The following is a 17,680-nucleotide window of genomic DNA, read 5'->3' on the forward strand; positions in this document are numbered from 1 at the left end:
GTGAAACTACCAAATTGCTCGCTTATTTCAATAGGCCTACATACAAATGTACTCATATTCAGCCCCTGCAAGACGCACATTGAGAGTTTGTTTACAGAAATTGTACTGGTTGGATTGTTTTAAAAAACAAATTATGTTGTGGGTCCATCAGACCCTTGAACATTGGATGAATAAACAAAAATCGACATTACAGGAGGGTGAAGGTCAACCTATGGGTGAACCTATTCTTCAAATGTGCAGTATGAGATTGATGTTCAGAGCTCATTTCTATATAATTTATATTCTATTGATCACTGACATAAAACAATGTACCAAAATAGATTCCAGTGATGTGGTGGAACGTAGAAAGGGGAATTGAAGAATCTGCTAACGATGCTCAGAGCAAGCATTGTCTAATATTTTGTCGATGTTGTCCCATGACCTTCATTTTGAAATTCTTTGGATGAAATAAACCGGAAATGAGATTACTGATTGAGGCTGGTTTGTGGCTTCACCCTGCACTGTTGAGTCACCTCTCTAGCGAGTGGATTTAAGCAAACTGAGATCATGCAAAATAGCAGAGTACGGTCTCAGCAAACTACCTAGTTGTTAATTAACCAGTTTGTAGTGTTAATTTATCCATAACTGTTGCGCAGGACTGGCGACCGTCAAGATAGCGCTTTGCCAATATGATGGAGGAAATTGACAGATTCCAAGTACCTCCAGTCAACGGAGAGACGCAGCCTTTGGTAAGAAATGTTGTTCATGAAATTATTTGATTTGATGTCAGCCAGTTTAAAAGACTGAATTGTATTAGCTATGTAGCATTAGTCGAGCCGAAATAATGTATGCTGGACAATATTCCCTGTCATAAACCTTATCACGAATTGTCATATTTTGGAGACCAGCCTATCCTACTTCTCGCTCATCCAATAGAGAAAAAGTGCCACGACGTTATATTTGACATTTTTGTCAAGGCTCACTCCCATCAATTCCATCAGTCTATTTCAGTAATAGCTTGATTACATTCTGTCTTCAAAATATTGATTGGGTTTTGTTAACCTAATGGGTGACGTGTTTTTTCATGTGACTTGATGTGGAGGACCGATCACCTATCGGCCTAAATAATCCTGCTTGTGTGAACAAACAAGCGCTGTGGCCCAGTTGATGCTGCATACCCAGTGGTTGAAAATGGGTGAGGGAATTACTTTTAACCGGTGTCTGCCACAATCCACTCGTAATGCGATGCGTTTAAAATTAAATATGAAGGTAGCACATGGCCTATCTATTTGTTCTTGTTATTTTGTGCACTCCATCACTGACACCCTTGAATCATTTAGCTCAATTCGGCAGTTCCTGTTGGAGCTGCGGGGTTCCACTTAATATGAGCTAGGATGGGAGGATATCCATATTGATATCAGCTAATGCTTTAACATATTGACTTGGGCTGCTGTACTTCCACACAGAGTTATCTGTTTAGCAGTTTTAAGACAAAATGGCAGCATTGCTAAAACATTTTTCCCTAAAGCTTTTTTTCCTAAAACCTTTCTGTCTGATAAGTCATTATGCATGCTTGGTTTTGAAAGAAATACATTGTTGCAAACATGTCTCACTTTTTTATGCAACCTTTTAATAGCAAGGGCACAGCTCTTCATGCAGAGTAGACCATTGACTCCAAATCTATGATTCATGTTTGCCCATCTTCACATTGTCCCAGTCATTTGAGCTCATACTTGGCTATTTGGATTTCTTAAAGCTTTTAGTCCATTGTCTAATGTTACAACTAAGCATGAGCACTGGTGTTGATATGATGCTATTAACTGGTCATTTGAGTGAAATGCAGGCCCATTGGAGCATTAGTGCTGCCGGTATATGTAATTGGAGAATAAATGTGTGATTATCTCAAATGACCAACTGTTTCTTTTGAATCCAGTCATAAATTTGGACTTATCTTTATGCCTAAACAAAATAAAGTGATCTCCCAAGTCTTTATAATAACATTAACATCTGCAAACGTCTTGCTAAGCTTGCATAACAGCCTGCCATTACAGTGAGATTGAGTATTGTCCAAATCATGCATGTTTGAAATTCATGGTCTGGTACTTCAAGTTGTCTGATGTTTATATTTACTATCCTTATTCAACCCATATCAGACAGTCTAACGGGCCAGCTGTTCTATTGCACAGGGCGCTATGCAAATGCTCTTTCATAATGCTTCGCTTCAAGGTCTAATTTCTCAGTAATCTGTGTTCTTCTAAAGGCCACTTTGTCTAAGCATGCATAATGAGGTTCTGATTGTATTGGGGAGGCTTACACTTCATCTTGAGGTACATGGCCTAAATATAGCGTGAAGGACTGTTGAATGATCTCCAGATATTTTCTTTACCCTCAGGAATGCCTTTACTTAACTACAGCCATAGAAAACATGGTGATCCAGCTGTTTCAGGTGACCTGGAGTCTCAGCCTTAACTGAGTAAAAAAATGAAGGTCACTCATCATTCTGAAATGGAGATCGCTGCAAACCAGCTGTTCACATGATTAATCTCTGTTTAACCAACCCCTCTGTCTGCCCAGAATGACCACATGCTGATTGCTGTAAGTCACAGCATTATATAAGGATACACTTCACTTTTGACACTTTTACTGCCATGCCCATCTACAACTCTTGGACACATCATTGGTCCCTCGGTCACCTGATCAATCAACCTTGCTTGCCATTGGTCCATCGTGAGCCGAGATGAATAAGCCTACCAATCCTCTCACGGATGTGCTGCATCAGCAAACCCGTGTCGTGGCTCTCCATCATCACAGGCATTAAAACCACTGCTCAGAGAGGAGACGAGTTCCTTGAGAACGAGACATGGAGAGGTCGCAGTTTTGATTAAAGGGTCATTGAGTGAAGGTGTGGATGTTTGCTGGTGAGGTCAGGGTTGTTCTTGTAAAACACACACCCGCTGACAGTAGAAGAAAATTGAAACATGTCCTTGAAGATATTCAGTTAGGATAAATGTCTGCAATCATGATTCAAAGTGGCATTAAATGCTATTTTAATAAGCACTAAGAATAATATTCCAACTACAGTAGCCTAAAATCTCACTGAGGAGTACAATATTGTTGAATACTTTCTCCTTTGAAACAAGTATGGTATCAATGACAATATTACCAGCAGTACAGTTTTCCTTTTTTTTTATAAAGGATATTCTTTGAAACTTGTAAAGGTGCTTCGGATAACAAAATAGACACTTTATTGACCCATAAGCTTTGTCATTTCTTAAAAACCATATCACCGGTGGAGTAGATGTATTGAGATGAGCAATAACACAGCTGGAAAATCATGTGCATATTTTAGTCCCAGAGACCCCTGAATTCGGTTCAAAGCTCCAACTGAGTGAGCACCCTGATTTGCATTACTCATTCTATCCTTTGAAAAGCACAGAATGGAAAATTACATTTTGGATTAATTTGATTTGCATCTGCCCAGGTGGTATTTTTGACTTGGAGATGGCTGCCGTGTGCAGAGTTCAGTCATTTTCAGCTGGCTCCCATCTGCTCTGTACAGAGGTTTTCCTTCTTTATTTCCCCTTTATAAGATATGAGCTGAATTAATATTTTTACCAAGCCATTTCGTTTTCTCATCCATTCGATGTTATGTTTTTTGCACGCAAAACCTCAAAACAGATAAGAAATGCTGTGTTATTTTCTTATTGAGGTACATGGAAAATGAATTCAAGAAGAAATGCTGTAGAATAACTAAGAAGTAGGCTAGTCTAGAGTCGTTTATTCCCTGGAATATAAAGAAAATGGATGCCACGTGATGAAACGCTGCATGACTATTTACCCCCAAATGTCAAAGGTGCTGATGTAGCGCAAACATGTTGTCTAGGCTATGCCATCTACTTAAATCAAGTATCAACTAGCCTACATTCTTAAAAGGTTTGGAACTTGCACCTTGGAACATGCAGTTGTATTGATTATTGCATAGCCTATATTTTCACCTTCCAACATTTAAGTTAGAAAGGTTTCTTAAAAAAATAAAATAAACAGACTAAATTATTGAACAGTACTACATCTCAGTTTTCATTAGAGGCTTGTATAAGAGTGAAGTGACTTTGGCAGCCTCAGTGATTATTCACAGTTTGGGTAATAGTGAGAGAACATTTGAAGGAAGCCACATTTAAGCTCAGAAAACTTGAATGTTCTAGAGGCTATTTGTAGTACATCACAGAACATAACCTAGACTCACAGTAAAAACACTTCAAATACACAAAACAACAATCATCCAAGATCATTCTGTAGCAGTCACACATAATCACAGTCCAGGCAGGCACTAAAGATACATATCCATAACTGTATGCCAACAATTGTGCAAATACAAAATAAATAATGTGTAAACGACACATCCACAATGTACGTATTCCCTACTCCATATATTTCCCATCCCATATCCCATCCCATTCTTGCAAGAAACGGGTAAGCCATCTTGGCAGGCTTCACTGAGACAATCCCTCCCTGCATCCTCGTAGGGATGGGGCTACTTGAAAACCAGCAGAGGTGGAGGAACTGAGAACTTGAGTTGGAGCCTGACTATTGTTAGCAGACCAGGAAAGGGCTGCTCCCTCTAGGCAAGGACTGAGTCCTTGAATTTGATGCAGGCTAAGGGTGTGGAGGAAGGATGTTACTCGGGAGAATTTAAAGAAGTTTTAAACACCACAGGCTGTGTAACATGTTGGGTTTGGGAGGCAGGCAGCCAGGCCAGAAGGCTGATGCTGCAGTCATCGTTGCAATTGTGTAGCAGTGTGTCTCAGCTGTGATCCAAGTCTCTCAAACGTGTAGAAAGACTCAAATATGCTGTGGATTTGAAATTGTTAGATTTTTTTTTTTTCTTGACTGCTGACTGGCAGTTACTGGGCCCTCCAGCAATAACAACAATATGACTGTTCGAGCTTGTTGGGGAGACTAGCCTTAGATTGAATAGATTGCTGCTCTGGAATGGAGTATAAAACTTACAAGATTTAGATTACCATAAGCATGACATTACCAGAAATGGGTTCAAATGGTAGTAATATGGGGAGAACAGACTGGGGGTCTTGTGTTTGTGAAAGCTGTGGATGTGGTCAAAGAAGTTGCATCCATGTGTGGAAGCTGTGGATGTGGTCAAAGAAGTTGCATCCATGTGTGGAAGCTGTGGATGTGGTCAAAGAAGTTGCATCCATGTGTGGAAGCTGTGGATGTGGTCAAAGAAGTTGCATCCATGTGTGGAAGCTGTGGATGTGGTCAAAGAAGTTGCATCCATGTGTGGAAGCTGTGGATGTGGTCAAAGAAGTTGCATCCATGTGTGGAAGCTGTGGATGTGGTCAAAGAAGTTGCATCCATGTGTGGAAGCTGTGGATGTGGTCAAAGAAGTTGCATCCATGTGTGGAAGCTGTGGATGTGGTCAAAGAAGTTGCATCCATGTGTGGAAGCTGTGGATGTGGTCAAAGAAGTTGCATCCATGTGTGGAAGCTGTGGATGTGGTCAAAGAAGTTGCATCCATGTGTGGAAGCTGTGGATGTGGTCAAAGAAGTTGCATCTAGCATGTGGGAAACAACGAGCACTCAGTACGTGGGGAATCTACACTGAAACCAAAAATACTATACTAAACAGAACCTTGATTTAAAAAGTAACAATCAAGCCACCAAAATAGTTATGTCTGAGTGTTTTTGCACGTTGGATAATATGCCGAGGCTACATGCTTTCCTACATCAAGTTGCCTGGAAACCCATTCATCACGGGCTCCCTGGTTAATCATGAATTCATATTTTTTTATGCAAATTTGCTGAGATTTCTGTTAACAGCATTAAGTGCTGAACTTCTATCAATTCTTTTCAGGAATGAAGATTGAAATGTTCAAGGAGATTTGTTTTTGCTTCTCCCTTCTCATTACAATACAATGGCTGGGTGTTCTCAAGTGAACCGGGGGGTTTGAAAAGCACGTGTGTCACAGAACCACAGGCTGATGGTAGGAATACCTATTCTTTGCACTTTCCCGTCTTCCACAATATTGCTTGGTTAGCACGACTGTCAGCGTTGATTCATTGTCTTGGCCTCTATTCAAGAGTGAGCAAGAGAGATTTTCGACAGCCAAAAACTATAATCTCTGCTACATTAAGTTATTATCTTAAAACCTACAATCATATGTTTGTGCTTTTATATCTTGACCTGTTAAAACACAATATCATTAAAGCCTCTTAAGCCTCACGATTATTACAATATATAAACCCTTCGGTCAAAATGCAAGCTATGTATCAAAATATAAATGGATGTGCAGAGTAGATTCTTATTTTATAGCTTTGTGAAATATGACACGGGTGGAGCCATATGTGATTGGATATGATCTGTTGGCTTCATAAAGCCTCCTCCAAAAAGAAAACGATGAATACAAGTAAGTTTGTCTCAAATATAATCTGTTACAGGAAGTATTGTTAATTGGTTTTTAGTCTACATGAATCCAAAGTAAAGTCTCTAAAAACGTATCTTTGGTGCTTTAGCATGTCCTAGGCTATATTGTCCAAACAGAATGCTTAGGCTGGTACTGTAAGTTAGCCTAATTATGCATTTAGCCCCCCAGCACTTGACATACATTGACAGCTAGTTAGACTTTTCCGTATTAACAGACTTTCAGCTCCATTCAACTGCTTTCTGTCTGTTCGGTGAAATATTATGGAAACATGGCAGGACCCTGAACAAAATATTACACTTATTCAGCTCTCACTCCCAGCATCAGCTCATGGACTGTAAACCATCTCTTTTTAGCACTACTTGGCCGACTGTGACAAGGCTAAGCTTGTGGTTGGGTTGAACATAATGCAGGGCTCTGTCAGTAGACGAGGCCAGGACCTTGTCCCAGCTCTTTTTAGAACCATAGGGAGTAAAGGAGAGGGGGGGGGGGGTGACTCAAGCTCCAACAGGAAACCCCTCTGTTCTTCCACAGCAAGCCCCCCAGGATGGTGTCATACAGACTCATACTCGCACACTTACACAAATGTGTCATTCACGCACTCGCTCACATACAAACATGCACATTCACACGGACAGAAAAAACCTGCACTTGTGACGCGGAACACCACGGACAACCCCCATTTGCACAGTCCTCTGCTTATCAAATAAAAACTGACAGGGAAATGCACTCAAGGCAATAAATCTAGCCACAAAAGTGTAATGTGGGACTAATGAAGATTAGTTGCTTATCTATTGGAAAGATCTCATAAAATGGAAGCCAGTTGGAAAAGTTGAGGCCAGCTGTTTGAGGCTCAGGATCATATAAATCTTCATCACAAAGTAAGCATACATGTTCACAGCTCCGCTAAGTCCGTACAGTTTCACGTCCTCAAATTCCCCCCCCCAATTTTTTTTTTGGCTTAGCCAGAAAGCTCGAAGTTGGCTACAGTGCCAAAGAAACATGAACAACATGGTTTCAAGAGATACTTGGGTAGATCTTTTCTGAAGGCCAAAAAAGTATGCCTACACAGAACTTTGAAACCTTGTCTTCCGGATTCAAGAAAGTGGGCACTTTTCATAAGGCACTGAAGGTATTCAAAAATTGTCAGTCATAAACGTTTTCCAGGGAAATGGTTAGCAATCACCTACTGGAAAAATAACCAGGCTTCGTTTTTTTTTCTTCTTCTTCCATCTGGCCCACTTCATACCCGCAGTAAAAGTACTACTTAATCTAGCATGTATACATTTGAATGTCACATCATGACAGAACACTTGTAGACTTCAGTGTTTTGTTTGTTTTGAAGGACCCAGCAGCCTCTTCCACCACAGAAGCCGACTCTGACACAAGAGAAGACGAGACTGTGGCCATGAACTACAAGCCCTCGCCACTCCAAGTGAAAATAGGTAGGTGCTTATCTGCTATAGAGCTATTGTCCATAAGGGAAACGATTCCCTAAGGCAGGTAAAGTAAAGATAGAACTTCGATCAATATGGTCTGTCTTCCTACTGTAAGCAAGACATTTGACGTGTGATGGCCTGTTCGATAGTCCATGCTGTGTGAGCAAGACCAGGTTACTGCGTTTCTTAGAAATGGACAAAAAAGGCAGAACAATCATGATCAAAAATATGTTTGCAAACAAATCTTTTAAGAGAACCTTTACAATCCATGAATAATAGATGACGGTTTACAATTGGCTAATTCTAAATCATTGTGGTGAAAAAAGTGACCGTACTCTGAAAGCATTCAAAAGATTTTCCGTAAGACCACTGCGTTTACCTGTGCTATTTAATACATTGTCTTTACTTGTGGTGTCTAAGATTGACAGGATATTCTGAAAGAGAGGCACTAACACAGGTAAACATGAAGTGGTCTTCTGAAACATGAAATAAGAAGAAAAATGAATAGTGAATAAAAACTGACTTAGAATCTTTCTCTAATTCCAGTGGTGGAATATTTTGATTTGATTGATGTGAGAATCTAACAAATGCTGTTGGGGAGACTGTCAGGAGAGAAAGATTGAAAACCACCTACTATTATGTAGTTGATAGTGCTCGGCCGGCTAACAAGAAAGTCCTGCGATTGCTTTTAAGGCCTTAAGCCTTTAAACCTTGATACTTCAGCTAAATTGACGCGTTCTTCAGATGATTAAATTATCATCCAATATATAAATTATCAAGCAATAAACCACAGGAGGGTATGGTATATAAATAAATAACCTATGGGTCGTGCAGGGGGCGGATCCATGCTAACGGAACTTGGCCCATGCGTGTCGGTCCTGACTGCATCACTGTTGTGCCAGTAATTGACGGTAAATCACACCCGTGTGATATCGCTTAAGTGGCCGACAGGCTGTTGCAGCCATACTTATTAGAAGCTTACAATGGCACGGTAATATGAATGGCTGTTGGCTACCCTGGTCTCCTTTAGCCTGTGTAATGCAGTCGGGTGGCATAATAGCCTTCTACTCAGCCACCTGAAGCTAAGGTTAGTCGTGTAACGCCTCTAGCAACATTGAAAGTGATGAAGTCACAGCGTGTTGTTATTACTGAGAGATGGAATAATAACACATGCTGATATTGATTAGGCTCTACATTTCCCTTCCATACTTGGAACCTCTGCTATTTACCTAGGTGTGAAGACGTGTGTGTGTGTGTGTTACTACAACACAAAGCCACTGTGTAGTAGTCTCACAGTCGTCAAGGCTGAAGTTGAAAATGATCAACAACAGTCTTAGTACTTTCTGTATGTGGTCCTTACATTTTGTCAAGCAGATATATACTATTTGCTATAGTTTAAATGTCATTAGTTGTACGATAGTGCTAAGTCAATGATGGGTTTGAAATAGTACAAAGGAAATGCTTTCCACAGAGAATACGATTAATCTGTCAGTATTTTAGTTTTTTGGAAGTGGTTGGGGTGATTTAAGTTGTTTGTTTCTAACTGATGACATCATATCCTGTTCTTGGCAGAGAAACAGAGGGAGCTCGCCAGGAAGGGATCAGTGAAGAATGGCACTGTGGGAAGTCCTGTCAACCAGCAGCCCAAGAAGAACATGGCTCGAACACGGTACTCTATAGTTGTTTTATTGTTTCAACCAAAAAGTATAATGTATTACTTAGTACCACATATAAGGTGTGCAGAGGTGTCTGTCTTCATGGATCCCTTATGTAAAAAAACTCAATTGGAACTGGAAAAAAACACCTGCTGTCTGCTCACATAAGACATAGCTTTGATTTTATATTGGCTTAATGTTCCGAAAATAAACAATATTATCGAACTGAAGAATAGTTTTTATTGGTAATGACATCTTGCCCTAATAGTTATTTGCAATACACACATTTTCCATTTTCCATAAAGAATCAGAAGTTCTTTGTACTTTGTTATTTTGGCCCAGAATTAGTTAATTAGTCTGTCTGGGGTATTGGCTGGCTCTGTGCTCTGTGCTTGCTTCATGTATTATCTCCATGCACATTTCCAGGGAAAACAGCGGCCAGGGTTTCTATAAACATTCATTAACCAGAATTCAAGAGGATTGGCACAGTATTGTGCATGCCATCTGATTTACAAATGTTAAAACCACAAAAAAAGACAGTCTGTAACAAAAGCAAGGCTTTATTTCTGAAACCAGCCCGAACCCGCTTTGTTCTACAAATGGTAATACAGTCCTACTCTTTTGAAAACACTGGGCTCTAATAGGTGAAAAATGCATCCCTCAGCTGGGGGCCCTCATCTGCCAATCACCACATGTCCCCGGGTGGATTAGTTGAGATGTGAGAAGCCCTCTGCAGACGTGAGAGAACCTTGAGCCGGGGGGTGAGAGATTATCTGCAGGCCTCTCAGCCTGAGGCCCGGAGATTAGCTGAAACCTCTCTACCAGGCTATGAGAGTGGCACTGCCCCCTGTTGTGAGCTCCCCTGCTGGTGCCAACAAATCTGAATGTCCCTCATCTTTTTTTTTTATTACTTTCTATTTTTTTTTTTTTTTTTTTACTTTCTATTTTTTCTTTTTTTTTTGCCACAAATCCATTCCCTTTTGATAGATTAGAGAAGGGATTTATGAATGAGTCGGTTTCCCTTTTATGCGTTAATTTATAGTCTTCATTAATGAACTTCAAACTTTTTTAAACGATAAAAGACAACTCAGACAACCTAAAGGGCAAACTATAAGCTGATGGCCTTTTGAGGTGTCAATGAACCTGAATACAATTTCACTTTGAATTTGGCTTTGAAAGGGCCCTTTTTTGTATGCTATGTTTATACCTGACAACAATGATGGCTTTATAGCCACATCACAGAATGTTGACTGTGTTGGCTTTTTAAATTCAATGTAATGACTGTTATTAACAGGTCCATTTTTACCTATGTTGTTTTAGGTTGGTCGTGCCAAACAAAGGGTACTCTTCTTTAGACCAGAGCCCAGATGAGAAGCCGTTGGTAGCACTGGACACTGACAGGTAACATTAAACACTGGGTTAATGGTTGGTTTGTCTCTAAACATCCTATTTTCGTAAAATTTTCAATTTCGCAGTTTCATGATTTGTTGTATTTGCTTACCTTTTTGATATGAAGTTAATATTTAAGCTTAACAAGAACTTTGATTACTTTAATTATTATCAATCTAACAGTCAAAACCATGTTTATTAGGCTGCACAAAAGCTTAAACTGACTTTCACAGCCAATATACAAATAAAGAATGCTTTCTGTTAAAGTCAATGACTTTTATAGTTCAGAAACAAACTGGTTTTGTCCTTGTTTCACAGAAACCCCGTCTAACCCTCCCTACCAACTGAAAAGTCTATTTAATTTTTACGATACAAACCGATGATTCAAACCTCCAACTGTGTAGTGTAAAATACCTTTGTGCTTTTGAAATAAGTAGCCTATTGGGGAAGTGAAAACCTTTGGTTTATTCTGTTTTGTAATTATTCTGATGCAAATGGAATCATATCTTGCCAGAATATTAAACTGGCTGAACAGGCTTGTATTCTTTTCAAACTCACCACTGGCCCAGACACTAAGCAGAAGTCTTTCAATGCGCAACCACAGTTCATGACTTTGACACTAGGCAAACTCTTCCCAGGATTAGAGGGTGACCTGCCATGTACAAGGAGGAGGGGAGGGAGTGACTTTGCTCTCTGGCAGTTTAGGTCTCTTCCAACATAGGCATGATCCCTAAAGAGGGAACATTTATTCCTGGGTTACAGAATCAGGGGGAGGGGGTTGGGATTTGGACAGGGAACTGCAGATCAGTGTCCCTTCCCTTCCTCCCTGTCCATTGTGGGGGCATCAGACAAGCGGTTCTTGCACCCTGCGTTTTTAATTGCTCCGGCGTCGCTGGCTTGCCGCATGGTTAACTCTTTCTCATAAATTCTGCTCGTTGGCAGCAAGTCAAGATAACGTCAGGGGTGAAGTCATCAGTCTTTTCTGTGACACTCTCTGACATACACACGCACACACACACAGACCCCCCCACACACACTGGTTTGTTCTAGTTTCACTTTCATGTTACCTCCTTTCACATTCAACTCCTTTGTGTCTTCCTCACACACGTAAACAGACCTTCATTCACATGATGTGCATTCAAATACACTACTGTACACATTGGACGATTACAGTAGAACTATGGACACCTTGATTAGTTTTTATTGCGCACTGCTGTGTTAAATTGGCAGTTGTCTCTACACTCATGCCATTCAAAAGATCTTTGTTCGAAAATGCATTATAGAAGTTCAGCTCCATTAGTGAGATGCCCAGTAATTCTTATAGGAATCCATAGAGGGTTCCAGATTGTCTATTCTGGTTCGTATAACAAATCAATCTCTTTGGAATGTCAGCTCCTTATGGTGCCTAATTAGTTTCTTGGGAGATGTTTTAAGATGTATGGCTGCTGTTCCAGCATATCCTGAAAGAGGGTGGGGGGGTAAGTGCTTAACACACAACCATTTGGAATGTTTCCCAAAATGTTTACGGTATGTTCTGTCAGCAATCAAAATCTGTTGTGTGTGTTTTATAACCTTGGACTGAAAACAATCAAATGTATTCAAATGGATATCATGCTTGAGTAATGATTCATACAGCCGTTAGGAATAAAGCGAAGACTTTCTCTCTGGTTTTGGTCTTAAAGTTGCACCGAGGGCTCCCATGACCCCATGGCCATCTATTATAACTATCATATTATTGATTCGAGTTTTAATGGACATCATTTCCTTTCTCTATCTTTGTTTCCAGTGATGATGACTTTGACGTGTCGAGATATTCCTCGTCGGGATACTCCTCAGCCGAGGTGAGAGGTCTGAGGGACCAGGTATCTACGCACTACAGCTCCTGTCTCCTCACACCCCACTAGCTGGCATAAGCATCACATGGCACACTGTACGACTGACATATCCGTCTGTCTGTCATCATCACCCCCTCTACCTTCCCGCATATTTGAATCCTGCGATACAAAATTGCACTTATTTCGACGAGGCTGACGTGGTTGTAGGCCTGTCGCAGTTATGGTGGAACTGTTTGAGAGGAATGCAATTATTTTGCACACTTATTCCTAAGATGTTTTCATCCAAGGAAAGAGTTTTGGATAATTTTTGAAGAGTTGTAATAGTCCTTATACTTGTTCTATCAGTTTGATGTGTCCTATCAGTTTTCTATTCTGCAACTAATTTACTGTGCTTTGCTTCTTTAAACTCAGTTAAGAATAGTTGTGCAGTGCAAATTGGTCCACAAAGTTCTTTGGTCATGTCATATTTGCCACATTATTCATTATTGAACAAACACATTTCCTGCAACTAATTAACTGTCTTAAACCACAATTTTGTTCTGTTAGAGCTACACATTCATTTTAGAACAAGCTTAAAAATAATTAGACGGGCAGCAAAGCAAAAGCAATGTGCAAACTTTTGGATTTTTTGCTCTAATGCTTTATCTCGGTTTAGCAGTTGTTGAAATTAACAAAATTATTGTCAGATGCAGCGGCACCACGGTGGGAACATTTAGTGTTTCAAGCCAAGTGCAACAAGAAATTCCAAGAACGTGGAATGTTGGATTTGTAACAGAAGTGTTCCATTCAAAGGCGCTAATGTAATTCCACAAATAATAAAAGGGAAAAGCTAATCACAATTAACTCGTCAAGTTAATCACAATTAACACAATTACCATGTGTTACAATTACCATGTAATACTGTCATTGTGACAGTACTACATGGTAGATATGCAGATTACTTTTCAATTTGTGTTCTGATTAGTACAAATCTGCTCCTTTCCCTCATCAATACCATTTCACTCTCACCGTTTACTAATACCATCATGAACCATACTGCCTGTCCTTGTAGAGGTTTGTTGCAATTTGTACTTCACATTTGTACTTCACTACGTTGTTCAACATTACCTTTTTGTCCAAGTTATCTTTAGGTTTTGGTGTATAATTGTAATGCTTTTAGGATTAGTAGTTATTATTAATGATCATTAAGTTGTTCTCTTTCTCTGCTGTTTCTGATGCTCTTTGGGTGAACCCTGCAGCAAATTAACCAGGATCTCAACATCCAGCTGCTGAAAGATGGCTACCGTCTGGACGAAATCCCTGACGATGAAGATCTGGATTTGATCCCACCAAAGTCTGTCAACCCCACCTGCATGTGTTGCCAAGCCACTTCCTCTACAGCCTGCCAAATACAGTAGCCTTTCCTTAACCCACCACACACACGCGCACACACACACACAAACCCCCCCCACCACCACCACTTCCTCCAACACACACACACCCCAACCATCATTATGAGTGTAATTGTCGGAGACATTCAGCTGAAACGACATTGGCCGGGAAAAGGTAAAAGGATCAATGGAAATGAAAATGGAAAAAGTGTTTAAAGGTTCAAAAAAATTATACTCAGTTTCAATGACTCCTCCTATGGAAGGATACATCTTCTGTTTGTGTAGCATACTGGAGAGGATTTTGTCTGACGATGGTATCCGCATACAGCTCTTTCTGACTTATGTTGGAATGAAACACCGACAGCGAAAAGGAAGACTTTCAAATGCAGAACTTTTGTTTTCAAGATGGTTAATTGTGAAGGAGGGTTCTCCTTTGAAGGAACTTCTGTCGTCCCTAGTTTTTCTCATGGTACAATAGCAGTGGCAGTAGTGAGTGGCTACTGTATGTCAAAGAACAGCTATTGTATTGAAATGAATGACGTGTGTTGATTGTCTCTCGTCATATCTAGAATTTAAACCTCTGAAGGGAATAATAATATATTGATGCTTTCGCAAAGGAATCACAAATGTTTGGGAGATAGCTCTTGGATCTGGATGCCCTTCATTCTCTGTGGTGAATTTGCAGTGACATTGGTCTCCTCACTATTGTCATTTCTTTGTTTAGTTTTTTACTCATTTTACTGACGCATATAAACCTACAAGTTAAGTGTGCAGACCTCAAGAATTGTGGGTTTTGGTAAAGGTAGACTACTGCTTACTATAAAATATTGTGGGACAATTGTTTACGGTTGACTCAAAATTCTATGATGTACTGGTTATTTTGAGGTAAAAAGCAATGTTGCAACTGGAATGGGAATAGACTATTATTGCAATTTAAACCCAACCAGCATGGTTTATTGTGATTTGTAGAGCTGTAATGGTACAGTATATCCACAGTTCAGTATGTACTCAAATGTTTAGACAACTTTGTCCTTGGTACAGCACAATGAAATACAACTCAAGACTACTGATATAGCAGTGCATTTGAACATAAATATGAAGCCATTTGGTCCACTTAATTTAGGACCATTTGAAAGGGGTTGTACCGAACGGTTCAAAAGTCAGAGATTTCTCAAAGCAGTATTCCTAACACGCAACAGTTTAACTGTGCCAAAATCCCACCCTGCTGTTGAGGGGTTCACCTCGGCACTGAGATCCCTCTACACACTCTCAATGCTGCCGTTATATGTACAACACTTGTTAATGAGCTGTAACTTTGTAGTCGGTGTCAGGTGTCAAATCGCCAGGTTAGATGTGTTCAGCCCTTGACATGCGAGTTTGTTCCTTAAAAGTGTTTTCACTGTTTGGTCACCATGTCTGGGGTTTGGTAGTCTTAGTACAATTAGAGGACATCGACAGCAGGGCATGTTGGCTACTGCACATAATTTGTTCTCTTGTAAGAAAACAACATAGATTTGTTAAGTTCTTTTAATTTATTTTTCTTTCTTTTATGTTTCATGTTTGTTTGTTTATAACTTGTGGTCCCTGTTGCCCACAACCCCATGTTGTTGAGTACACTGTTTTCCTCAGAGGCAGCTTACTCTGGAGTAAACACTACGCTAAATGTTTGGTCCTAGCACTAGTAGTTGGGCACTAATTTCATTTGCACATATGTAACCCCTTCTTTCCTAAATCTCCCATCAACTTTTATGTTTTGTGTCTAGAGTTGATGTTCAGTCTGTTGTGCTTCCAACTTTTGGCAATAGTGCCATCTGTGCTTTACTCACTGCCATTACAACAATCACTGGCTACTCACCAGGATGTGTGATATTTGGAGAAACGTTCCAATGATTGGTACCTAAAGCATTGTTCACCATCCCGCATTGGATTTCAAAACATTAGATGAAAAATCATCTGGATACACAGTCCAGCCCATGCCCACATCAAGTATATGTTTTCAAACACTATCAAATATGCTGTGAAAGGCTGCGTTCACAAAGACACTTGTCACAGTATTTTTGTCTTGTTGAAGGGAAAGTCTGGACACTACCTGAAAAGGGATTATTAATGTAAACATTGAAACAATGTGCACACACTTTCATTACTGTACTACTTTTTACAAGCTTTGTAAATGAAAAGTTATCGACCCAATGTGCATCTACTTTAGGGAACAGTTTTCTCTTTCGCAGGGGTGTAACAGCTTTGTTTATCGAGGGCTAACGGTCCTGCTTCTGATTTCGGTCCATGTTTGTTTTCAAAGGACTGGTCATTTCTATCTAGGAACCATGTTTGTAGAGTCTATAGTAAATCAGCAACAAAAAAGAAAGTACCAGCAAAAACTATATCTGTACTGGAAAACCTGAGACGTGGAAGCGGTGCTTGTTTTTTGTTTGAATGCAAATTGGGGAACCCTTGTAAATCTGGGGATAGTTTCCCATCTGTTCTGTAGTGCGAATTGTTTGATTGGTTAAACCTGATGAATGATGAACAAGAGAATTCCTAGTGTCCTGTTTGCTGTGAATAAAAATCTTTATCTGTCAAACTTCTCAACTGACAGACTATGTACACTAGAGTATAACAGACCAGGGTCATATCTGAATTTATGTTACTGTCAAAATAACTTTTGCTCTTTTTTATTGTCACATCCATAAAGGAGGATTTCTGTGGGATGTTGGCTAACTAAATTCTTAACATTATAAGTAAATATACATTTTATTTTTTACCAACCCTGCAAATCTCAAGCCTGAGATTCACAAAAATGACTCCTGCAAGTGGATACACTACGAACTAATGGCATTCATTATGAAAATGTTATCCAATAACAAGTAGAAGTGTCTCGTTAAAAAGTGTATGGGAGCATAAATATAACCATTTTAGGTTTGATTGAAAAAAAATTATCCTCAGTTGTCCACTTTAACCCTGAATGCAATATGTACCTGACCTGCTTTGGTTGTGAGTTCTAAGCATTAGTTTCCTCTCCGCTGTTCCTCAACAGTTAACACAGGTTCCCTATCGAGTGCACCTTTTGTCTGTTGTTAGGATGCCATTTGGGACGGAGAATCCCTCACCTTTTGAGTTTACTAAAGTAGAGTATTAAATGCCTTAAAGAATTGTATTTTAGCGGGAGATATTTATCAGCAGCTGTTTGTGTTTAAGTTACTTGAAAAATGGGAAATTATGTTTTAACATAGTCACCTAATATTTTATTTTACAGATGCTTGTTATCAAGGTTTTGAAAACTGTAAACAATTTCCATTAGTGTATTTAACAATGCTATTGTTCTGTGTAGTGTAACATATCAAGAAATAAATATTACAACTGAAATATAGAAACAAAACCTTTTTTGGGTGAGTGTAATTACTTTGGAGTATAAAGAAACATGTATAAATACAATGTTGTTATTTACTATCTTAGTTACTCGGAATGTACTGTAACTTATTTGTAAATTGTCGATACACACTCAATTGAGTTTATTTTACATACATTTTCTCTGTAACAGTGATTCAATAGCAAATTTTAACCGGGGGGAAAAAAAAAC

At 39.5% G+C, this 17,680-nt stretch overlaps 1 protein-coding gene across 2 annotated transcripts; it reads left to right on the forward strand.

Annotated features, from left to right (window-relative positions):
• The first annotated feature begins 463 nt into the window (after positions 1 to 463).
• On the forward strand, positions 464 to 17,439 carry fam219aa (family with sequence similarity 219 member Aa). Of its 2 annotated transcripts, none has more exons than XM_047025605.1 (6): positions 464 to 728; positions 7,761 to 7,860; positions 9,427 to 9,523; positions 10,830 to 10,910; positions 12,685 to 12,760; positions 13,972 to 14,299. In XM_047025605.1, exons 1-6 carry the CDS (start codon positions 669 to 671, stop codon positions 14,128 to 14,130), a joined length of 573 nt encoding a protein of 190 aa, XP_046881561.1. In that variant the 5' UTR covers positions 464 to 668; the 3' UTR covers positions 14,131 to 14,299. The 2 variants fall into 2 exon arrangements, with proteins under 2 accessions (XP_046881561.1, XP_046881562.1); XM_047025606.1 differs by having other exon boundaries at positions 467 to 728; positions 12,685 to 12,739; positions 13,972 to 17,439.
• The last annotated feature ends 241 nt before the right edge of the window (positions 17,440 to 17,680 follow it).

The sequence above is a fragment of the Hypomesus transpacificus genome, chromosome 9, assembly GCF_021917145.1.
Source record: "Hypomesus transpacificus isolate Combined female chromosome 9, fHypTra1, whole genome shotgun sequence".
NCBI classification, from domain to species: domain Eukaryota; kingdom Metazoa; phylum Chordata; class Actinopteri; order Osmeriformes; family Osmeridae; genus Hypomesus; species Hypomesus transpacificus.